This window comes from Balaenoptera ricei, chromosome 19 (assembly GCF_028023285.1).
Source record: "Balaenoptera ricei isolate mBalRic1 chromosome 19, mBalRic1.hap2, whole genome shotgun sequence".
NCBI lineage: Eukaryota > Metazoa > Chordata > Mammalia > Artiodactyla > Balaenopteridae > Balaenoptera > Balaenoptera ricei.
The window spans coordinates 53,423,072-53,448,357 of NC_082657.1; the positions used below are offsets into that span (position 1 = coordinate 53,423,072).

General features: G+C 42.5%; 1 protein-coding gene across 1 annotated transcript in view; it reads right to left on the reverse strand.

Moving 5' to 3' along the window:
* ADAMTS18 (ADAM metallopeptidase with thrombospondin type 1 motif 18) overlaps positions 1–25,286 on the reverse strand; it is a 153,091-nt gene that overhangs the window by 78,659 nt on the left and 49,146 nt on the right. The window contains exon 3 of the mRNA XM_059903515.1: positions 1,936–2,218. Coding sequence (XP_059759498.1) covers positions 1,936–2,218 — 283 coding nt within the window. The remainder of the gene's footprint in view (positions 1–1,935; positions 2,219–25,286) is intronic.

Consider the following 25,286-nt stretch of genomic DNA (forward strand, 5'->3'; position numbering starts at 1 on the left):
GGCATGGATATTGGCCAGTCTCTGAGCAGAGACCCGGAAGTACCCGCTGGATTAAGCACGACCCCTTTAGTTATTGGACTGTGACAGATCCAAGGGTTGCTGGGAAGGAAAACGCATCTGAAAAGCTCAGGACAGTATGTACTACTAACATAGATGTATTTTAATACTTTAACAACTGGTATAGTCATTATAGTGAAGTCAACACTCCACAGAGAGAAAGTAAATTATCAAATCATTGAGAGTTAGATTTAAAACCTCAAGTAGGCCATTTTGATAAATGACTCTGAGTTTCAGTTTCCTCATCAATGAAAAGAGTGTAATATCCAACCATAACGTTGCTCTAAAGATTAGCTTTTATATTTCATATCAAATACGAATCATTAGGGGCTTCCCTGGTGGTGCAGTGGTTGAGAATCTGCCTGCCAGTGCAGGGGACACGGGTTCGAGCCCTGGTCCAAGAAGATCCCACATGCCGCGGAGCAACTGGACCCGTGAGCCACAACTACTGAGCCTGCGCTCTAGAGCCCACGAGCCACAACTACTGAGCCCTCGTGCCACAACTACTGAGCCTGCGCGTCTGGAGCCTGTGCTCCGCAACAAGAGAGGCCGCGATAGTGAGAGGCCAGCGCACCGCGAAGAAGAGTGGCCCCTGCTCGCCGCAACTAGAAAAAGCCCTCGCACAGAAACGAAGACCCAACACAGCCAAAAATAAATTAATTAATTAATTAAAAAAAAAACATATCATTGCCACTATAAATATCATTACTATCATTAATTAATACCACTACTATTATAAATTCATGTCAAATAGATGTTCCTTAAAAAGGATATTTCAGTTACACCCAAATCCCCAAAACTAATTAAAACGGTAGAAACTGTCTTGCATTTTGCTCCTGATCGGCATGGCAGGGGTACCACTTCCTCTTCTCCGTGGGTATCACCTCGCTGCTCTGTCCAACTAGCTAGTCATGTGCTGCCCATCGCTCCTGAGACTTTGAAATGGGGCTGGTGCCACTGAAGGAACCAAATTTTTAATTTTATTTAATTTTTATTAATTTTAGTTTACACTTAAAAAGTAATATTTGTTTCAGCTGTTGAAAACCTTAAGCATATTTGGAACAGTTTGACTATGTAAGTCTACTTTTAAACTTGAACTTTAAATTTTATGAAATCTAGATACAGATTAAGTATTTCTGGTGAGAATTTATTGTCTGATTTGAAATTGTTCTCGAAGTGTTAAATAAATTGATTTCCAAAACTTAATTTGTAAAAAGAATATAAAATACTTCATTTTAATTTGTTTTCATTGGTTATATTGATGACATGTTGAGATATTTTGTATATAGTGTGTTAAATATATTATTAATATTAATTTACCCATTTAAACATTTTTTTATGTGGCATTTAAAAAATGTAAAATTACATTTGGGGCAGGTGTTGTATTTCTATTGGACACTGCTGGTCTGAAAAACGCAGACGGTTGGGCCCGGGTCACAAACCAAGTCCAAGGGTCCTTATGTTTCATCGCCACCTCCAATCAGGTGCCAATATTCTTGTTAACTGGGAAGTCTTTCCCTCAAATCCTCAAAAGGAACACCCAGCCACACCTGGGAATTCACCTCTGATTTCTTTCATCATTTGGAAGACTGGGTCCTTTTCTCAAGGGTACAGAAACTAAAACAATATTGGGACCTTCGACTAAAAAGTAAAAGACGTTAAAAGAGGAAAATAAATCTTTCCAGTTTAACTTAGAAAAAATGATCGCCCAGTTTTTGTCTGACAGGGATGATTTCTGGTTCATCTCCAAGATTAATTTCAGTGGGGGCTTCGTGTAGCCCAATTTTAACCTGCAAAGTCAGCACACCCAAATGGCACTTGGGAAAACCTGTCGAGGGCCCAGAGAGGAACAGAACAAGAAAAAGTTTCCTTACATACATTTCTTGCGTCGTCCACAAAAATGCTGCTTTTGCAACCTTCCATGGTGATGTTTTCTTTCTGGACTCCAAGTTGTGTGGGGAGTGCGACTTGGGGGGTGACCAGCAGAGTTCCCGCTGGAGCTCAGGTAGCCATGGCAACGCTGGACCTTCTCCTCGGCAGTCCTTTTGTATAGCACGTGAGGATGGTGGCCTGCAGAGGAGCTGTAGTTGTGTTCCTGGGCCAGGAGCTGAGGTAATGGCGAGATGAGGAATTCATTTTTTCGTGTCCTTATGAGACCTGACTAAAAAGCCAAACACAAAGAAAACATTAAGGATACCACGCATCCCTTTTTTGATGTGTTGGTTTTCAGCAATTGTTTATCGGCTTCTTCCCATGTGCAGGCACTGTGCTAAATGCTTGGAGTGTATCATGTCGTTTTATCTGCACCATGAGCAGTGGCAACTGTTATTACCCCCATTTTACAGATGAGAACACTTAGGCTAAGATAGTAAGTAGGAAAGCTAGTACTGGCACCCAGAATTCTCCACCTACTGGGGCAGTACTGTTAATTACTATTCTAGGCTGCCAGTCTTGATGTTTGGGACTCAAGGGCTAAGCCATGTGACATCCTTGGAGTCTCCACATCTAGGACATGGCAGACACTGTGGTAAACACAGGACAGAGTGATGAATTGAAAAACAGCCTCGCCCTGAAAGAGCTTATAGTGTAGACAGTAAAAACAAAGACATTCCATCTTGATTTCATAAGCGCTCGATAAAAGAAGTAGCAAGGATTGCAAAGTGAGCGATTATCACTTATCTCCAAGCAGAGGTCTGGGGAATCCAATGGGTTGCACCATCACGAAGAGACATATCTGCTAAATTGAGACGAAAGAGGGGACTGGGGCGAGCCCATCCAATCACAACGTCACTTTCAAGTTCATGGCACAATACGTCTATCTTTGTACCTGATATTTCGGCCACAAAACACCCCTGCCTTTTTCCCTGCACGCTTCGCGCTCTCTCTTCTCTGCTCCAGCCTCAGCCAGGGGTCTGGTTAGAAATGCAGACTCTTTGGTCTCTCCCCAGACCTGCGGACTCAGAATCTACATTTTACGTAGATCCCGGGTGATTTATCTGCCCGTTAAGGTTTGCAAAGCACTGACACAGGCCAGCAATTCTTAAACTTTGCTGAACATAGGAAACGCCTGCAGATCTAAATACACACACACACACACACACACACACACACACACACACACTCACTCCCAGACAGAATCCCATACCATCAAAAACCGAATCTCTTGTGACTCATGTATCACAAATTTTTTTAACTGCTCCAAGGATTACACCAAAGTACAGAGTTTGTGACTCAGTGCTTCAGGTCCCACCTGCTTCACGTGCAAAATGGGGAGAATTCTTCCTGCCCTGACCACCTTTCAAGGGGAGATAAAATAACCATTGCAGAAGCCCTTTACACATTCTCAATCCCAGCAGTTTGGATGACTGACGATGAGTGAGTGAATCAACCCACATCCACTGAGCGCCAGCGAGGTGCCAGGCACGCAGGTAACTGCGAGCACGTACCTGTGCAGGAAATACGCACACACAGCCAGAGACATAAATATTCAAGGATGTAAGGGGGTGACAGGGTGAGGGCAGGTTACCAAGGGAACACAGAGGCGTGTGTGGGGTGGACGGGTGGCAGCAGAGGGGCTGTCCCCAGACCTTATTTTAAGCCTCTGTCATGATTCAGTTTCTCACTCCTAAAAGGAGTCCCAGAATGTGTGATGTGGTCCTGATTTTCCTTCCACTTCAGAAGTCTGCTGCCGTCTTAAAGACTGTCTTATGAGGACTTCCCTGGCGGTCCAGTAGTTAAGATGTCACGCTTCCCACTGCAGGGGTCGCGGGTTCGACCCCTGGTCGGGAACTAAGACCCTGCATGCCTCGTGGCGTGGCCAAAAACACCCCCCCAAAACCAAGCCAAGACAAAACGAACAAACAAAAAAACAAAGACTGTCTTATGGTCTGTAGCACCAGCATGATGCTTTCCTTCGTTCAGCAAACACCCTGAGCATCTAATTCACAGCCCTGTTCTAGGCACTGGCACAAAAAGGCACAAAGTCATGAAGCAGTTCACATTCCTGCTGTCATAGAGATGATGGGAGAATCAACTGGCAAGAAAAATTTAAAGAAGTAAAATCTCACGATCCCAGAAATCCTGCCCACCCAACCATACCTTAGGCTGTATCTCAGAGCAGCCCGTCCCCGCCACCAGCCCCGTGCCAGGCTGGCAGATACTTTCATCCTTCATTTGGACACTTTCTATTGAACCTTCCAAATCCCCCATCTTCCCCAACATGGTCTCCCGACATCGGCCAGTGTCCTCAGCCAACATGAATCAACTCACTTCACGCGCCCTGGTATTCATCTCAAATCTGAATCCCTTTTTCCTGGCCCACAAATCTCTCCACCATCTGCTTCCTTTGGCGCCTGGCAGCTGTGTCTGTCCCCTCTCCTTCATAACATCCTGAATAGGACACGTCTTTGACTTTTTCTTTTTTTTTTTTGGCTGCACTGAGTCTTCGTTGCTGCGCTCAGGCTTCCTCTAGTTGCGGCGAGCGGGGCCTAGAGTGCAGGCTCAGTAGTTGTGGCGCACGGGCTTAGTTGCTCCGCGGCATGTGGGATCTTCCCGGACCAGGGCTCGAACCCGTGTCTCCCGCACTGGCAGACGGATTCTTAACCACTGCGCCACCAGGGAAGCCCCAGAGCATTTACTTTTATAAGGGAAAACTCCATGTGTCGGGGGCCTCCCTCTTTTACCAGGAAGGAGAGGTTGACTAAAACTCTAGAAATTCTTATCAACTGAGAAGTTTCCGCCTTAAATCTGCATAACAGCCATACCCTTGTTTACTGGGCTTTGCCTGATAGGCTCCCGTAACTGCCATCCCCTACCCCAACCTTTCTATTGTCTTTAGCTGGAGATGGTATTTAAGGGGGCGGGGGATGGCTTGGGCCTTTTGGGGGAGTTATTCAGCTCGCCTGGGCATCTCCCATGCACACAGGAGGTATACTTGTTATTAAACGTCTATTTGTTTTCTCCTGTTAATCTCTCCTTTATTACAGTTGGGGGCGTGGTCTCAGCCAAGAACCTAAAAGGGTAAAGGGAAATTTCCTTTCCTTGCCTACACATTCTTTTTATTTTTTTCCCTTAACATCTTTATTGGAGTATAATTGCTTGACAATGGTGTGTTAGTTTCTGCTGTATAACAAAGTGAATCAGCTATACATATACATATGTCCCCATATCCCCTCCCTCTTGTGTCTCCCTCCCACCCTCCCTATCCCACCCCTCTAGGTGGTCACAAAGCACCGAGCTGATCTCCCTGTGCTATGCGGCTGCTTCCCACTAGCTATCTGTTTTACATTTGGTAGCGTCTATAAGTCCCTGCCACTCTCTCACTTCGTCCCAGCTTACCCTTCCCCCTCCCCGTGTCCTCAAGTCCATTCTCTACGTCTGCATCTTTATTCCTTGCCTACAAACTCTTAACCGAGTTCGCACACACTTTTCCTTTCCCCTGCCGTCTTCTTCCTCCACAGACTCACTTGCTTGGCCTTCTGATGCTCTTTGCTTTGTCTTAGATTCAGTACCATCTTCCCAGAGAGACAGGATTCAGGACGCTGTCGAAAACTACCCTCCCCACTTCCCGTATTTCGGGCCACAGTTTATTTGCTGTGTGTCCTAATTCAATGAAGGAAACAAAGAAAATGCAACCTTCCCACCACCTCTGATGTCCAGTTTAAACGTCCAGTCGTACACTGGCATCCCTGGTGTATGCCACGCATCACCAACCAATACATAATTGGCTATTAGCCTACATACATCTGTGGAATAAGTGAACTGAAGAATCGCAGAGCGGAGGGGATGCTGAGGGTGGCCATGCCAGCACCCTCCTCCCTTTGCAGCCAGGGAAACCAGAGCTGGGAAGCGACAGGTTCAAATTCATTAAAACCTTGAACTCTTTCTATATTACAGATTTTGGAAGCAGATCGGTTATGGGGTCCCTGGAGAAAGAGAACCAGGCATGGCTTTCTTGACATAAGAGAAGCCATTTTGGCCTAAGCCATTTTGTGATCTAAGCTGGCCACCATGCTTGCCCTTGAACAGGTTTCAGTAGCCAATGATCTTAAGGGAACAAAGGAATGCAGGAACAGAGGAAAGGCAGTCAAATAACAGTGCAGTGATAAAGCAGAGTCCTAGCTCCTCCTCAAGGGATATACATCATTTTTGTCTTTGAGTTCTGCAGGAACTAAGACCCCAACTCAGGTGGAGGATGGAATGATGACGTTGACCCTCCTGACTTCAATCAACTAAAGCTTGCACTCTGTCGACCTTGGCCCCCAGTTCTGTGCTGAGTTCTTCTCTGCTCAAGCCCCTTCACGAATAACGCATGTACCCTGAGCTTCAAACTTCCCCAGTTGTGCTGTTCAGGGAGATGCTGCTTTGGGAAGGACCCCCAGTGTTCTCCTCACTTGCTGCAAGTAGTAATACCCCCTTCGCTTGGTTGTGTCTATTGGCTGGACACCCACCAAGAGGCGAATCCAGTTTTGGGGTAACAGTGTGAAGGCAGGAGCCGTCCCTGTAATACCTTAGTTAAACTTCACAGCCACCTTGTGAGCGACTCTCTACTGGGAGCCCAGGTAGGATTCAGGCCCCCCTTCCCTGAGCAGGGCCCTCACATCTAAGCCCGGCCTCCCAGGGCCCTCACCCCGCCGAGGTGCGAGAAGACAAAAGACCCCATTTACAATCCCCAGCAGACAGAGTGAACAGTTAAAGGGAAAAAAAAAAAAAAATAGGGAATTATCCATGAAAGCTCTGCAGCCTAGCTAACTTCCTAACTTGGTTAAACTCATATCAAAGGCTTAAGCCACTCAACTGCCTTAACTGGACGAACCTGTTTAGAAGCCTTCTCTTTTCTCGTTATTTCTGGAGAACTGCAGGCAACTCAGATGCAGAGTGACAACTTCTGCATTAAGAAAGCAATAAAAAAAAAATTGGCATCTTATATTGGGACAACACATGGGGCCCAAACAACCCTCTATATTACAGTTTAGGGCAACAAGGACAAAACTTCAGAACAATTCTTTATAGCAAAACCAGCATTTTACAGGGCTGGATATTAAGGAAGAAAAATATTCTTTATGGGGGTTTAGTTTGATGGAAAACAGTGGAGTCTAACCAAAAATACATCTTATACTTTAAAAATATAAACCCAGTACCTCTAAAAGGAGCCATCTGTTTAACTGTAGAATGTATGAAGCATTCTGAGTGACTGAACACACGTGACATTCTGACAAAATGTGGCCTGGAAGACAAGATGTATCTGTGGCCCCCACGGGCTTCCAACTAAATGGGAGAAGCAGGGATGAAACAAGTAATGATCACACTGGGTAGGAAATATTCCTTTGTGTCAAGTATGAAGGAAAACAAGCAGGGCTCTACGAGAGAAAATAACAGAAAGAGTGAGGGGAGAGGGGAGACTGATTTTGGAAGGTTTTTAGGAAAAATTTTTTTAAAATTGAAATATAGTTGATTTACAGTGCTTCGGGTATACAGCAAAGTGATTCAGTTATATATATATATATATACACACACACACACATATATTCATATATATGTACACACATATTCTTACCATGTTCATTTCTATTATGGTTTATTATAGCATATTAAATATAGTTCCCTGGGCTATATAGTAGGACCTTGTTGTTTATCTATTTTATACAGAGAGTTTGTATCTGCTAATCCCAAACTCCTAATTCATCCCTCCCCCACCCCCTTTCCCCTTTGGTAACCATAAGTTTGTTTTCGGAAGTTTTTTTGAGGACAGGTATTTTCACAGAGACCAGAAGCCCTTTCCTGGTTCATGCAGGGGAAACCTAGAAAGAACTATGAGGTGGACAGCTCAGAACTGAGGACAGGAGAAGCTGGCCAGGCAGAGGAGGCTGGTGGAGACCTAGAGGTCCACTCAGCAGAGGCTGCAGCGTGAGGACACCCTTAGGCGTCCTCTAGGCTAGAAGGACAGGAAAGGCCCCAGGTCTATGGAGACGTGGGTGCAATAAGCTGAGAGCTGCTCCCAGCTCCCCTTCTGGACTGAATAGTGTTCCCACGTGTTCAATCTCTTCCAACCAATATGGTTCAGTCTCTTCCAATTTGAAGACCTAGAAATTCAGTCCTGTAGTTCAGCTGCTAAGTTTCAAAATTCAATGGATGATGACCAAGAGTCAATAATATATTCAGATCAGATTTTTTCCATTTTATACTTTTAAAAAGGAGATACTGTAGGAGAATATGTTTTTTATTTGTTAGCAGTTGTTTCCTATTTTAGATTTCAATGGCCTACATTTTTCTCAAAGGACTCATGTCAGGTACAAATCAGACTTCAAGAAATTTCCCTCAATTTCCATTTAAAACTCCCTCCCTATAGGTCATATTTGAACTCTATCAAAGGCTTTAGATTTAACAGAACAATGGAGACTGCAGATTCTAGAAACAGTTGATGAATTAAGTGCTGGTATGAAGGCACAATTTTTTTAAAAAAGTTCAGAGTGAACAGCCTTAAAGATCAATGAAAATTAGCAAAAGACAAGCTCCCTGAAGGCAGGGTCTGTGTGTTATGTGACTTGTATCCCAACACTTATACACATTAAATAATCAAAAACCAAAGACTTAATGGGTTAATGAGGTTTGTTAAAAATGAAGCAGAACTTCAAATGAAATAATAATTAAAAAAGAACTCCACAGGCAGTATCATTAATCTATTTCTATTTTTAGTAAAGACTAACTGACAGAACAACAAAGTAGCCCCCCTGAGGCTGGCTGGAGTAGTAATGGCAAAGACATATATTTGCGGTTATCAATAATCAAATTATTTTTCACTTAAAAAATTTTTAACCTATCTCCAACTACAGCCACACAAAAATACTGTGACTTCACTGAAGACATCACTTTCTTTTACGACAACGTGGATGGACCTAGAGGGTATTATGCTAAGTGAGATAAGTCAGATAGAGAAAGACAAACACGGTATGGTCTCACTTATATGTGAAATCTGAAAAACAAATGAACAAACATAATAAAACAGAAACAGAGTCACAAATACAGAGGACAGGTGGTTGCCAAGTGGAGGGGGAGAGAAATGTGTGAGGGCTATTATGAGGCACAAACTTCCAGTTACTAAATAAATGAGTTGTGGGTATGAAAAGTACAGTCTGGGGAATATATAGTCAATAATTATGTAATATCTTTGTATGGTGAGGGATGGTAACTAGTTTTATTGTGCTGATCATTTTGAAATGTATAGAAATACTGCATCACTGTTGTGCACCAGGAACTAACATAGTGTTGTAGGTCAATTTTACTTCAAAAACAAATTCATAAAGAAAGAGATCCAATGAGTGGTTACCAGAGGCGAGGGGTTGCGGGGAGGAAGAATTGGATGAAGGCAGTCAAAAGGTACAAACTTCCAGTTATAAGATAAATAGGTACCAGGGATGTAATGTACCACATATAAATATAATTAACACTGCTGTATGTTATATATGAAAATTGTTGAGAGTAAATCTGGAGTTCTCATCACAAAGGAAAAATCTTTTTCTATTTCTTTAATTTTGTATCTATACGAGATGACAGATGTTCACTAAACTTACTGTGGTAATCATTTCATGACGTGTTAAGTCAAATCATTATGGTTTACACTTTAAACTTATGCAGTTCTGTATGTCAATTATATCTCAATAAAACTGGCAGGAAAAAAAAATACAACTACTTTAACTCCCAGTGGGGCGGGAGAGGTGAAGACATCACATTCTTAAAAAAAAAAAAAACACCACTCTTTTGTCTAAATAATAGTACTAAATAATAATTGATTTGTTGTCCAACATATATGAGGACACTCCAAAGGACAAATCTCAGTTCAAAATAAACAAAAAGCTTAAGAAATGTCATCAGTATGAAACAAAACTCCACCGTCCAGGGGTTCGGGAAGGAGAAAAAGAAAGCATCAGAGAAATGAAAGACCAGGAAGGAAGGAAAAGTCTGAGAAAGACTTTGAGGAAAACCATCGGCAATAGAATATTTTAGGATTTTGTGAAGAAGTAACAAATATTATTAAGGTAAAATGGAATGGTACAAGGACAATGCATTAAGGGAAGCACTCAATATAAAAATGAAAGAGTTGAGAGGTAAAATTTAAGCTCTGCTGCTTGGTAGCTGGGCTTAAGCATTCTGAACTTCTGTTTGCTTTTATTCCCCTTCTTTTTCCCATCTGTGAAATGGGAATAAAAGTATCCCTAACTTGGGGCTTTCTCATTGGTTAAATAAATGAATATTTATCAGGTACTGTGCTTAGCTGTGCATTGCTCAGTAAATGTTAACATAAAAAATAGAGCCATAATGACTGTTAAAAAGAAAATTAGGGACTTGAGAGTACATTAAAAGAAAAAAAAAAAAAAACAGGTTCCAGGTGAAAAACATGTGGAACCATTTCCAGTCCCATGATCAGAGAAGAGACAAAATCTGATAAAATTTTGCCACGAGCATGTGGACCCTCATAACATCCTCAGTTCTCTATAAGGTACGTAATTCTAAGAAACTGAAATAGAATTTTTTTGCCGTATGCATCTACACATGCAGAGCTGGATTAACAGACAACAGGCCCTTACACGTGGACACACACTTTGAAAAAAGAATGTGTGTTCAGGATTCCCTATTACCGTCCAAGGGGAAAAAAAATCTCATAGGCTGGGAGAAAAACACCAAAAATACGTATGTCAACAAAAATCTAGCATTTCTCATCCATTCATTGATGTTAATATGAACATCAATGGGACTCACGCTACAAATACGATTTAGAAGGGAATTTATGTTTTCCAGAGTCATATACATGGTAATCTTTCTTCAAAACACTGTAAAGCCCAGGCCATAAAAATTTAATCAGATACCATCAATATCCCCAAATTCCTCACAGCCCGGTGAGAGAGGAGGGGGTATGAAGCTAATTAAGAGCCACAACGTATTTTCAATCCTGTGATAGTTAAGTGCCCCTTTCAGCTTTTCTCTTATCTCCTGAGGAAGTTTACATACCTCTCAAGAGCAAACCTCTCATTTTCCAAGTCCCTGATTTGTAAAATGACAATAATAATAGCACTTCCCTTATCAGGTTTTTAGAGAATTAAGTGAGTTAATACTTTTAAAGTGCTAAGAACAGCTCTTGGCAAGAAAACACCCAAAATGTGTTTACTGTTGTTATAATTATTATATTTGATTATTTGAGGGAACAGAGCAGAGAAGCCGGGCCCTTTTCTAACAGTGTGTATTAAAATTTTCCCCTTCTATTGGACCTGAAATTCTGGGAAGTGGCATCAGTGTTCTGTTATTGAGAAAAACAGTGAAAGGACTGAACAAGGCTTTAAGACCTGAAAAGAGACATATTAATGAAATTCTTGCAAACATAACTGAAGGTATTTAAAGACAGAGGTGAAATCATGAATTTTTCTACCTTGGAGAATGGCTGGAATTCTAGGTTTTCGTTTTGATTTGGTGGTTGGTTTCGATGGGGATGGGAAAGAGAGCTGGGAAATGAAATCACGGACTGCTCCTCTACATGATCCTTTTTGTGCCCATCAACTTCTCATCCACAATGTTCTTTAGTTAAATTAAGTCTATCCTGAGTCCCTTCTGAAAACCCAACCTCTTACCCACCTGCCCTCCTTGAAAAGAGACAAGGTCATGGAGAACAGGATGCTTTTGATCAGCCTTAAAGACTAGATGGATGGCTGCTGCTGGGAGAAAAAAAAAAAAAAGCAAAGTAGACTTTCTGGAGTATAGGGCAGAATGCACCATAACTGTGGACTAGCGTTCTCAAGTTACAAGCTGGCCATCTGTTCAGATGGGACAGGTAAAGGCCCACCTCCTCCCAGCGAACACCTGAGCAGATCACTCCAAGGCCGTTCAAGAGATGCTCACTGAGCACTATGCCTGTGGTACACGCAGCTGCATCACTGGGCAAAGATGATTTACCCAGGTGACCCCTGACCTCAGCCAGGCAGGTGGAGCTGTCACGTACTCTCAGTCCCTGTGGCTTTCTGAATCACACTGATAATGATGGATTTGAAAAAAGGTCCAAAAATCTTGCTGCAGGAGCTCTTAGAAATGCCTGGCTTTTTTCTTTCCTAGCCAGGGATTGGCTACTTCTTCAAATACTCCAGTAGGCTCAAAATAAATTATCCTTTTCTTTCACTTACGGTAACCAAATCTGGCTCCCAAATAATATTAACTAAGACAGCTTTGACCGTATGCAATGGTTTATGCTACTGACTCAAAGATGAACCGACTCAGCCCCTTTCTTCAAAGCACTTCAGCCATAACCATCTTTACTGGTAAAGATTATGCCATTCAAGCAGCTCTAAAGAGATATTCATAACATGCTGATGAAACTTTTTTATTTGGCAAATTAACAATCTACTGAAATAAACACTTAATGACTTCGACAGTCGCAATCTCATGAGACCAGAATACAGCGGTTCACAACTCAACATTGGGATGAGAGGTGTATGCCAATTGTGTCCAACTCATCCCATTCTCAGAAGGGCTAATACCTCTAAGAAACTATTTTTTTAAAACAATTTATTAATATCAAAATGGTTGACATATTTACCCTGGCCTAAGTGTATAAATTTTAGTATTAATTTCAAAAATATTAAATGCGCACATGCTCAAAAATACACTCAGTTTGTACAAGCAGTCACAATCTATGGTTCAACATTTATAAATTAATCCAAGTGGTTTAATCATGATCCATCCGTAGGTGTTGGGGAGTCTCTCTCCTTCCCTCTCTCTCCACCTTCTTTTACTGCCCCATCTGGAGGAACAAACAGTTCATGATTTCCTACGTACCAGGCTCTGTGCAAAGCATTCTACCTGCAAAATCTCATCTGACCCCTAGAGCAGTTCTATTTGATGGGTACTTTTATTTACCTCTCAGTATTCCACGGCTGTCTGAGTCCACAGCCTTCCCTCACTCTTAAACACACATCCTACTAGGAGTCAAGAAAAGTTCCAGAAACACTGTCATTGAAATTTGCTAGGAGGGCAGAACTTAGATGATCACACACACACACACACACGTAAATATGTGAAGTGATGGATGTATTAATTCAATGAGGGGAATCCTTTGAGTGTATATACAAGTCATGACATTGTATGTTTTAAATATCTTATGTGAATGAAAAATGTTGCCTGCCAGTAAACAAAGGATGCTGCAGCCATCCAGCTATCACATGACAGCTGCCCCCATGCTGAGCCCTGAGGAAACTCAGGATGGAAACAGGACGCCCGCCATCAAGCAGTCAGCCATTGCAGCCACCCCCAGTGATACCCCCTGAGGAGACTTGATGAAAAAGCACAGGATGCTGGCCCCAGATAGCTGAGGTGCACATCAAAGCAAAGATTTCAACGAGCCCAGACTCTTGCATCTTCCCATACATAGAAAAGCGCTAAATTCATTAACTTGAGATGTCTGGTTTTCTTTAATTAACAGTCATCTTTTGAAGTTCTGACTACCTGGTCTTCCTTGCAAAACTCCTATATATCCTGGCTCTTCCCTGACCTCTCTGGGACAACCTCTCAGAGCGACCTGAGATGCTGTGTCCTGGGCTTAAGTCCTCAGTTTTGTCTGCCAGATAAAACATAATTCTCAACTCTTAGGTTGTGCAATTTTTTTTCAGTTGATGCTTACATTTCTATTTGTCAATTATACCTCAATAAAGCTAAATAAAAAAGGAAAAGAAAGATTCCAGAGAGGATATAACTTTCTGCAGGGAGTAGGGTAGCAGCACAAACAACTGACTCTGAAGAACAAAACACTTCCAGGCACGCTTAACCTAGGTCCCAACTTCCTGCCAATTACTTTTTACTTCCATTTCAGAGGGACCTGAAGGACGCAGAGAGATAGTCACAAACTCAGACCTTCCAGAAATGGAGGCTGGAAGCTGGAGGCAAGTGGCACTAAAATCAGAGACTCATCCTTTTGGCTTCTCCTCTCCATTTTCACCCCAAAGACAGGGTGCTGAACGGTGTTCACTGAGAAAGCGTCTCCATGGATCTGGAGAAAACTGGCTCAACCTCCAAATGTGGCCTTACTGGACAGGCCTGATCTAGTTCTAATTACACCCTGCAATGCTCTGGTTTGCTCTCTTCTAGTGCACTGCAAGTACTTTCACAGCCGTGTTGGGCTCTCCTGCTTTGCAACAGCTATGTCACACCCTGGACGTCATAGGCAACCTGTACATCTTTGGGAGAGATCTACACAGAGTAATAGAGGAAGAGAAAGCATATCTTCCCAGCCCCTCAGACAGCTAGCTATACCTTGACAATCAACAAGACAGACAGATGTCAAAGCTACATGACCCTTACAAGCAGTGTGGTCATGAAGATTTTCTCATCTAGGGAAGACTAAGGTAGGAGCCATCTGACAGCCTTGTGTCACATGATCCTCTGCTCCAGCTCTCTCTCAAGAATCAGATCATTTCCAAGGGAGCTTAAGGAAGGATGTCATTTGGAAAACACGTGACTGCGGTAACGGCTGTTGGTTAATTGTGAGTGACCAAGCAGAGATAGCTAGCGTGTCTGGATTTAATAGAAACCAGACGTGCCACAAACTTCACGTGGGACCATGCAGCCAGCCCTTCCCCCAGATCATTGGAGGCTTTGGTGCTGCGTCTGCTAATTGCAGCCCTCCTCCTTCACATGTCATGTCAGCATCCTCTGGAAGACGGGGGACGGGGTGTGCTAAATGTCTGGGAGGAGATGTTCAGAACTAATATCCAAGTTGTGTTTTTTAATGTCAATTTCAGAATCCACATTTGGGCTCCCAACCTCACTATCCCAACTTCTTCAAACAGTGTCCTACAGAACACAGCAGTACGCGGTTCACAATGCTGACAACATCGATGTGCGAGGGACCTCTGAGCTCCAAACTCTGTCCTTCTGTGTTCTCACTCCAGCTTAGTCCTGTATCACCCCAGGTGGAGGATAGAGCAGTGACCTCCTGTCTCATCTCTCTGTTGGCAGTCCCCACCCTCTCCTGCTCCGAAATTACTTTTCTAAAGCATCACTTTGAACAGGTCACATTCATGCTGTATTATCACAAGATGAGCGCCAGAACAAGAAATGTGGATTTCAAACCACTTTGAAGTCCAGTCCCGGTAGCCTTTCTATCCATCTTCTACCCTATTTTACTGAACTCCAGGTATGTTGACTCCATTGCTGTTCCATTAACAGGACAGCCAACCCATGCAAGGACCTTGGTGATGGCTGTTTTGTGTGTCTAGAACGTTCTTTTCCCAAATACTTCACTTCATTTAGATTTCTGCCCAAAGGCGACCTCTTTGAGCCATCCTATAAAAATAAAGCAGACCTTGTCACTCTCCATCTCAATCAGCTTGATTTTCCTGTACAGCCCTTATCCCTACTTGACAGTCCATCGTGTAGCTGTTTGCTTATGTGTTTATTGTCCGTTACTCCTGTTAGCTCCCTAAAGCCTATGGCTTGTCTCTCTCTTGCTCATTTTCATATGGTCGGCGTTTGGCACATGGTAGGTGTTCTGTAAATGTTTGTGGAATTAATTAATGAGCTAGGAACAAGGAAACATGCTTGGTACGAAGGGAGACAAAAAGACACTGAAGCCTGCACTTAAGGATGCTTCTATAACAGGAGACAAACATATAACCAACTAATCAGACATACTGGATCTTTTTCCTGATTCATCTGATTTGCCTGCCTCTGGAGTAGGCTTCTCCACCATCCTGCAATGAATGAGGGAATACACAAAATTCTGTGGCAGTGCAAAGTCAGGGCACACCACCTCTTGAGGATAATATTCTAACTCTTGTACAGTGAGGGACAACTGAACGTTTTGAAGGAAAAAGCCCTAAGAATTGATCTATGGAATAGAAAACTGGTTGGACCCAAGTTGTTGGAACTCTCTGCCTCCTGTTAATGGTGAAAGATAAACTGATTTGACACTTTGTATTCTGCCTGGCATTATTGGGAAATATGCCAAAAATTTAGAGAAGAAAAGAAAATTACATAATGAGCATATATTAACTGACATCTAGTTTGTCAATTCTTACTATGCACCATCTTTGGCTTCAGGTTTCTTTTTTAAAAGAGCCTAAATATTATTAGCTAGAGGTATTCAAGTATTGAAACCTAAACTCTCAGTGTCAATTAAGATTAATACCTTCATATAAGGTTAGTATCCCTGGCTATCAAAATTCTAACTCCTCACTATCTGAAAATAATTAATACATTATTGGTACCACTTGCTATTTAAATTCTCACTATCCAAATTTCTTTGGTTTCTGAGTTTGGAGAGTAGAGTATTTATGTAGTTGGTGCTTAATACATGTTTGCTGAAAATAGTGATTTTCCTACAACGAAGACCTGACATGGGTCTTACGATTCAGCTGGAGCTGTATAAATAGCGTCTGCTGTATTTGCAAGATAGTGGAGCAGCCGTTTCTGGAATAAGAGATGCTCCTCCATTCTCAAGGCGGCTGTCTGCTGATGCACAACATCAGGAAGACACATGTTTTTACTTGTCTCTGTAGTGGTGATGGTTTATGTCAAACACTCCACCCCACCTTTCCCTACCTCCCTTGGAACTGACAGCGTTCATTTGTTAAAAAGACAGCTGGAGCTGGAAGCCATGCCAGTAACCAGCTGTTAGTGATGTGATGACGTCCGCCACGTGGTGGTATCCCATTGGGCAGCCTCACAGAGGCGGGATGATTGACTGGACTTCCCAAGTTTTCCCAGGGGTGGGGTGTTAGAGCCAGAGACACCATATTGGAAACGCCTGGTCCCAATTTTCCTCAGTTATTTATCTTCTCCTTTCCCTTCTCACCCCCTGCCTTAAGGTAAAACCAAGGAAAATAATCACAGGATTATGGGGTGTTAGCAATTGTGTATTTCATCCCCCTGATTTTACAGAGAAAGGAAATGGGATCAAGGGAGAACAAAGGAGGTACCCAACGTCTCACAACTGATGAGCAGCAGATGGTTTAGTTTCTCGTATACTTAATGAAGAGATTGGACTTGATGATTTAAGGGCCCTTCCACATCTGACGTTCTATTCTTTTTATCAGTTGGTATGACACGCAGGTAACTTACTGGAATGCCAAATACAATTTCCGCACAGGATAGCAAACTCGCTTGAGAGCGTGGTACACACATAGCAAGGAACGTTATTCGTTGATTGTGTTGCCTAATAGCAGAGCCCTTTTAGAGCCCTGAGGTCCGATCTTCAACCCAGCTGAACACCCAGCTTAAAGATGAAGACACGTGTACCCAACTCAGCCCTTCTAGAGTCTGAATGCCTAGGGTTTGAAAACCAATCTTCTAGAACAGAGACTACAAACTCATGCTTCCAGGCCCAACCTTGCCCTCAGTAGGATTCTTTTCCCCTGGCTTTACTGAGGTATAATTGACAAATAAAAATTGTGTATCTTTAAGATGTACAACACGATGTTTTGATATACAAATACACTGTGAGATGATTACCAAAATCAAGCTAGCTAACGTAGCCATCATGTCACAGAGTTCCATATATTTTGTGTATGTGCTGAGAACACTTAAGATTTACTCTCTTAGCAAATATTAAGTTTACAATCCAGTATTATTAACTATAGTCACCATGCTGTACATTAGGTCCCCAGAACTTATTCATCTTGCCTGAGTACCCTCTGACCGAGATCTTTGCATTTCCCCTCCTGTCCCTGGCAACCACCGTTCTATTCTCCGATTCTATGAGTGTGCCTTTTTTAGATTCCACATATAAGTGACATCATACAGTGTTTGTCCTTCTGTGTCTGGCTTATTTCATTTAGCATAATGTCCTCCAGGTTTTTCCACGTGGTTGCAAATGACAGGACGTCCTTCCTTTTTATGGCTCAGTAATATTCCATTGCATGCGCACGCGCGTGTGTGTATTTTCTTTATCCACTCATCCGTTGATGGGCACTTCAGTTGATCCCACATCTTGGCTATTGTGAATACTGCTGCAATAAACACAGGAGTGTAGACATCTCTTTGAGATCCTCGTTTCATTTCCTTCAGATATATACCCAGAAGTGGAATTACTGGATCATATGGTAGCTCTGTTTTGTTTTTTGAAAAAATTCCATATTGTTTTCCTTAGTGACTGTACATTCCCATCAACAGTGTTCTTTTTCTCCACATCCTTGCCAACACTTGTTATCTCTTGCCTTTTTGATAATATCCATCCTAACAGGTGTGAGGTGATACCTCATTGTTGTTTTGAGTTGCATTTCCTTGATTGGTGATGTTGAGCATTTTTTTCATAGCCCTGTTGGCCATGTTTGTAGGTCTTCTTTTGAGAAATGTCTATTCAGGTCCTTTGCCCATTTTTTCATCAGGATATTTGTTTTCTTGCTATTGAGTTGAGTTCCTTACATATTTTGGATATTAACCAATTATCAGATGTACATTGTACAGATATTTTCTTTCATTCTGTAAATTGTCTCTTCACTTTTTCCATTGTTCCTTGGCCGTATAGAAGCTTTTTAGTTTGATGCAATTTCATTTGTCTGTTTTTGCCTTTTTTGCCCGTGCTTTCAGGGTCATATACAAAAATTCATTGTCCAGCCCAACGTCAAGAAGCATTTTACCTGTATTCTCTTCTAGTAGTTTTACAGTTTCTGGTCTTATTTTTAAGTCTTTAATTCATTTAGGTTCACTTTTGTGAAGATATTTCCATGCATGGATGGATGTTCTATGAGGGGACAAGCTCTGGAAACTTCTACTCCACCATCTTGTTGACATAACTCCTCCTCAGTAGGTTTTGTTGTTCAACTCTGTGTTAACGTTTTCTCCCATGTAGGAATTTGAACCCAATATTGTCATTTCATCCAATTATTCAAGGAAGTCAGAAATTCTTTTTTTTTTTTTAACTTTGGGTTTGTTTGTTTGTTTGTTTGTTTGTTTGTTTATGGCTGTGTTGGGTCTTCGTTTCTGTGCGAGGGCTTTCTCTAGTTGCGGCGAGCGGGGGCCACTCTTCATCGCGGTGTGCGGGCCTCTCACTATCGCGGCCTCTCTTGTTGTGGAGCACAGGCTCCAGACGCACAGGCTCAGTAATTGTGGCTCACGGGCCTAGTTGCTCCGCGGCATGTGGGATCTTCCCAGACCAGGCCTCGAACCCGTGTCCCCTGCATTGGCAGGCAGACTGTCAACCACTGCGCCACCAGGGAAGCCCCCGGAAGTCAGAAATTCTAATGTGTATGTACAACTATTGGGCAACTGCTAAGGAGTGGCTGCCCCACAAGGATATAGGACACTTTCCAGTTTATCACAATCCCCACTGCTCCCCACTGGCCCATGTCCCTCACAACACTACTACTCTGGTTCTTGTGGACATTTGCCTTTGTGACCTCTGCCCTAATTCAACCTACATTTGATGCATGGCTTGTATAAGAGTCACGTCTTATTTTCCAAGGCATTTCTTTATCCTTCTTTCACACCCTGCCAGATCACCTAGGACAAGGCTAACTCCAGAAACTTGTCACACATAAACCTAATAACTGAGGAAAATACCTGATTATAAAGAGTCTATACTGAGCAAAAAGAAAAAGAGCTGGGATTCTGAGTCTGGACTTAGATTCAAGTTCTCACCCAACACATAAAATCTTTGCAACCTTGCATGACCTACCTTAGTCTGAGCTTCCTCATCCGTAAAATGACAATAACAGAATTCTATTTTTTAGCATTGCCTGGGATGACATTAGGAAACGCCTGGAAAGCACACTGCTTGGTGACAGACATTCATGAGGCAGGTAGACAAACACAGCTTTCTCAGAAGGCTGGAATAGAAGCCTAGTTTATTTACCCTGTGAGGTCTGTGAGTTTGCAAATACTTGGTACCTTCATGCAGGAAACAAACTACAGAAGCCTGCAACTGGGTAAACATTTCTGCTCTGTGATCCAAACTTGCCTTCTGTAGCATCCAAATTACTACTCTAAACAGATGCTGGGGATGGAGGAGGGAGCCTGGGGGCAAAAATAGCAAAGGACTGTTTGCCTTCAACTAAGTGAATACCCTCCCATCCAGATTCAGCTTCAGAAAGACATAAATGACATAGGATGTAAGGCAAACGCATATGCTGTTAACTCATTAACATATAACTGAGGGATTACCTGAGTGTGCGCCATGATTTCCAAGTTTTTCCTCACACTCTCACAGATTTCCTTGGCTTATCCAACCTCCATGCAAGTTCCCTTCCTGTTACAAGCACGGAGTAGCAGGAAGACAGGAAAAGGTTTTCTTACCACATGTTGGGTCACTTCCATCTAATGTTAGTAGTTACAGATTAGTCTGTCTTGGGCCATGGATCAGTTTACAAAGTTATTCAGAATGTCAGATGGCTCAGGCCACTCTTGAACTAAGATAAGTTGCATTTCAATAAACCAAGTATCTACAGGCTTCCAGATTACTGATAAAAACAGATAACTAGATTAGGAGATGCAAACTATTATATATAGAACGGATAAACAACAGGGTCCTACTGTACAGCATGGGAAACTATATTCAACATCCTGTAATAAACCAGTGGAAAAGAATATGAAAAAGACTGTATATATATGCATAACTGAATCACTTTCCTGTACAGCAAAAATGAACACAATATTGTAAATCAACTACACTTCAATAAAATTAAAAAAAAACAACCAGGTAACTAGGTTCTTGGACGCCATCTCAAAATGCACTGTTTAAGAGTGTACACACGAAGACGGCTCTATTGTAACTCAGCTGCTCATGCTTCACACACTGCAATTTACTGCACAACCCATTCTTTTATTTTAATGTAAAGCATTTTAAAGTGAACTACTCCTGCTGTCACATCTCTCCTTTAATCAGAGATTACAGACTGCATATCAGTGGTTTGCCATGATCACACTGAGAAAATCAGTAGCAGGATGCTGAGTTCTTAAACTTCTGCCAAAAAAAGTTTTGTTTGATTCTCCAAACATAGCTAAGATAACGTGAACTGAGATTACAGCTAACATCTTTACATTGATCCATCAACAACCAAGACTATGAATAGAATTATAACTTTGCTCTCCAGCAGTTTCTTTATTTACCTGATGGCTGCTGCCTTCATTTGGGTGCTGTGGACTCATCTACAGAGCTTGAGCGAGAAAGATGGTGCCTGCTCTTATATTCTTTTTTTTTTTTAATTTATTTATCTTATTTGTTTTATTTTTGGCTGCATTGGGTCTTCGTTGCTGCACACAGGCTTTCTCTAGTTGCGGTGAGCGGGCGCTACTCTTCATTGTGATGCGCAGGCTTCTCATTGCGGTGGCTTCTCTTGTTGTGGAGCATGGGCTCTAGACGTGTGGGCTTCAGTAGTTGTGGCATGTGGGTTTCAGTAGTTGTGGCATGTGGGCTCACTAGTTGTGGCTCGCAGGCTCAAGAGCGCAGGCTCAGTAGTTGTGGCGCGCGGGCTCACTAGTTGTGGCTCGCGGGCTCTAGAGCACAGCCTCAGTAGTTGTGGCGCACGGGCTTAGGTGCTCCGCGGCATGTGGGATCTTCCCGGACCAGGGCTTGAACCCGTGTCCCCTGCACTGGCAGGCGGATTCTCAACCACTGCGCCACCAGGGGAGCCCTGCTCTTATATTCTTTCTGACCTTCTCTCTCACCACTACACCCGCTTGCCCCCACCAGTCTCCCACGTTCCCCTCTAATGAAGTATTAAAGCAGCCAGGTCTTTCTGCTGTTCTCTCAACTTGCCAGACCTATTCTGGGCTTTCCACAGTAGGGACACTGTAAACCCTGCTCTCTGAAACTCTGGATTCGCCTTCTCAGAAAGTTCTTCCCAACCATCTAATCAAAAACACCCCTCGTATGTCCCGATTGCAGGCAGCATTGCGGTTGTGCCACAGACCAGAACCGAATGTCTGGGTTTCAGTTCTGTCTCCACTACTTGTAAGACTTATGACCTAGGCTGAGCTGCTGGACTCCTTGTGCCTCAGTTTCCTGAGGATAAATGAAGGATATAGACTTGCTCTGAGCAAAGATATTAATCATTGATAATTATTATAGATAATATTAACATTAGCATTAATAATATATTAATATTCTAATATAATATTAGAAGAGTGACTGACACACAGTGAGTGCCTGGCTGGTCTATTTCAGTTGCTACTTCACTGCCCAAAAGTATCGTGTTTCCCGATACACTGGCTGTTTATCTTTCCTTCTAGCACGTGGGGTAGCAGAGAGGAGGGACCTTGTATGTTCTTGGCCCATTTTTCATCCTTAAGCTTACCAGCGTCAAGACTAGTGTCTGATGTATGAAAGCAACCTAAGCGTCTGTCAACAGATGAATGGATCAAGAAGATGTGGTACATATATACCATGGACTGCTACACGGCCATAAAAAAGAATGAAATTTTGCCATTTGCAGCAACATGGATAGACTTGGAGGACATTATGCTAAGTCAGACAGAGAAAGACAAATACTGCATGATATCACTTACATGGGGAATCTAAGAAATACAACAAACTAGTGAATATAACAAAGCAGCAGACTCAAAGATATAGAGAAAAACTAGTGGTTACCAGTGGGGAGAGGGAAGTAGGGAGGGGCAAGATAGGGGTAGGGGTGTAAGAGCTACAAACTATTAGGTAAAAAATAAGCTACAAGGATACATTGTATAACACAGGGAATATAGCCAATATTTTACAATAACTATAAATGGAGTATAACCTTTAAAAATTACGAATCACTGTATTATATACCTGTAACATACAATATTGTACAGCAACTACACTTCAATAAAAAAAAGTGTCTGACACGTGGCAGATTATGTGTAAGTACTCGTTGCTTGGATGAACAATGTCCAAACGATGCTTTTGTAGCAGCCACTAATGAAGCTGCCGGCAGTCAACTAAGGAGTCGTTACCTGGAGAACCCGGGATGTGATTCAATAATAAATAAAAACGAAAGTATCCCAAACCTTGTATTAGCTAGCTCCACAAAATGTATATAGGATTCCAGTCTATATGAGGAGCTGGGTTTTATTTTGTTTGTTACTTTTATGGGGTGTGGGGCGGGGGAGGCTGGGGTCTGGAAAACTCCCCACATGACAGCATGTGACTGTCAGATGAATTCATTCAACAAATATTGAGTATCTACAATGGGCTAGATGCTGACCTAGGCCCGGGGGATAAGGAACGAAACAGTCCCGGCTCCTGCCTCAGGTGCTCTGATACTGACCAGGGAGACCAGCAGCTAAACAGACATCCCAAGACAGTCTCCTTCTGCCCCACCGCCATCCTCCCAAGGAGCTTGGGAGACCACTGGAGGGCACCCAACAAATTCTTAGAAAGGCTTCTTAGAAGAAGGGCTATCTAAGCTTAGTCTTTAATCTTGAGTGAGGCCAGGTGAACAAGGTGTGGGGTAGGGGGCAGAGGAGGATAGCCAGGTGAGGGAGCAAAGGTGAAAGAAAGAGAGAGAGGCTCCGTTGCCTGCAGCTATTGGATACATCAAGCATAGAACGGTCCTGTGCGCTGGCATGCGTATAGGTTCTGGAAGTGGAAAGTGGCAGACTTTTTAAAGTCCCCAAATATGAAAAAGATAATGTGTACCCACATGTGATTCCAAATAAAAATAACATCATTAGGAAAACTTACATTCAGCTGACACAGAAAGAGCCAGAATTTTACAACTTGCAAAGAGAAAAAGCCATTCAGCTCATTAAAGCTAAGGACTGTGAGCTTTATCCTTCAAAAAATGGAGATTAATTGGGGATTTAATCCTGAGGAGAGTTAACGTGCTTGCAATGTGGAGGATGGATCAAAACGAAGTTAAGAATTGAGATTAAGAAATCCAGCAGAGGCTACTGCCTGGGGTTTTGCAAGAGAAAATGGCAACGGAAATTAAGTCATGGTGGTAAAGACGGAAAAAAGCAGGCAAGTTAAAAAAAAAAAAAAAGAATGGAGACCTACAAGGGTTTAATAATTGGGAATGGGTAGTTAAGGAAGGTACTCGGATCTCTTTTGCAGGCAACTGGGTAGATCAAAGGTAAAAAGAGCCTTTGGTCTCAATTTTTAAAGAGTCACCCCGCCCTGCTGACTTCCTGTAGACACCTCCTACAACCCATCAAATCTATTCTGTTCAATACAGGAGCCACGAGCCACATGTGGCTATTTAATTCATTAACATGAAACAGAAGCGCAGTTCCTCAGTCACACCAGCCGCATTTTAAGTGCTCACTAACCACATGCAGTAGTGGCTACCACCTTGGACAGCGCAGAAAGTTGTACTGGACATACTACGCCACCATCCTTACATCAACATTATCCAGTAGAAGGTCCATGATCCCACACGCTTATATTTTGCTTTCCCTTTTAATCTAAAAGATGTCAAGCTACTTCTAAAGACAGGAATCTCTATCTACCTATATGCATAAATTAAATGCCACTGCATACGTGCATTTGGAAGAGAAAAGTGGCAGGATTAGGAACCAACCCTTTATGTTTCCTCCATTTTAGAGAAAACTAGAAAAGGCTTGCTGCAAACAAGCTGGGACCTAGGCACATCAAATAACAAGTCATTCTTTGGGTGTTCCTGATAAAGTATCAATACCCACAACCAGGGGAAGGGGGCAGAGGAGGAGTCAGCAAGAAGATTCTACCAATTTCCCTTTTAATACCTGCAAAGAGCCTTATGAACAACCTATAATCTGCTGGGGTTAGAATTAATGCAAATTATAACATCTGAAAACAGTAACAAAAACTATGACAACTGTATTTGGTTTCAAGTTGAATGGAAAGAAAAGGTATTGTTTTCTTCAAGAAGGGGGCAGCCAAGGGGGGAGAAGGTGGCTTGGTGAATTGGACAATGTGCCTTGGCTTTGAAAACTGTAATTCACACTGCTATTAACTAAGAAAATAATTCCATTGACTACCTATGTTCATGGAAACTTCAGTGCCAGAAAAGCAGTCCCTTCCACATGGAGGATACCCAGTCATGGTACAGGAAATTGAACAAAACTAATGAGAATCATTTAATCAAATTGCTGAGCACATACTACATGCTGGGCACAACTGGCAATGTTATGGGAAAGGAGATAATCCAGGTCAAGGGCTATCACTTCCCTTCTCTGCTCAAAACTCTTGGGTGGCTCCTGTCCAGCTCAGAGCAAAAGTCAAAGTGGTCATCGTGGCCTACCTGGGGGTGCCATGTTAATTTCATGATTTTCATGATCTGAACTCACCCATTCTTCTT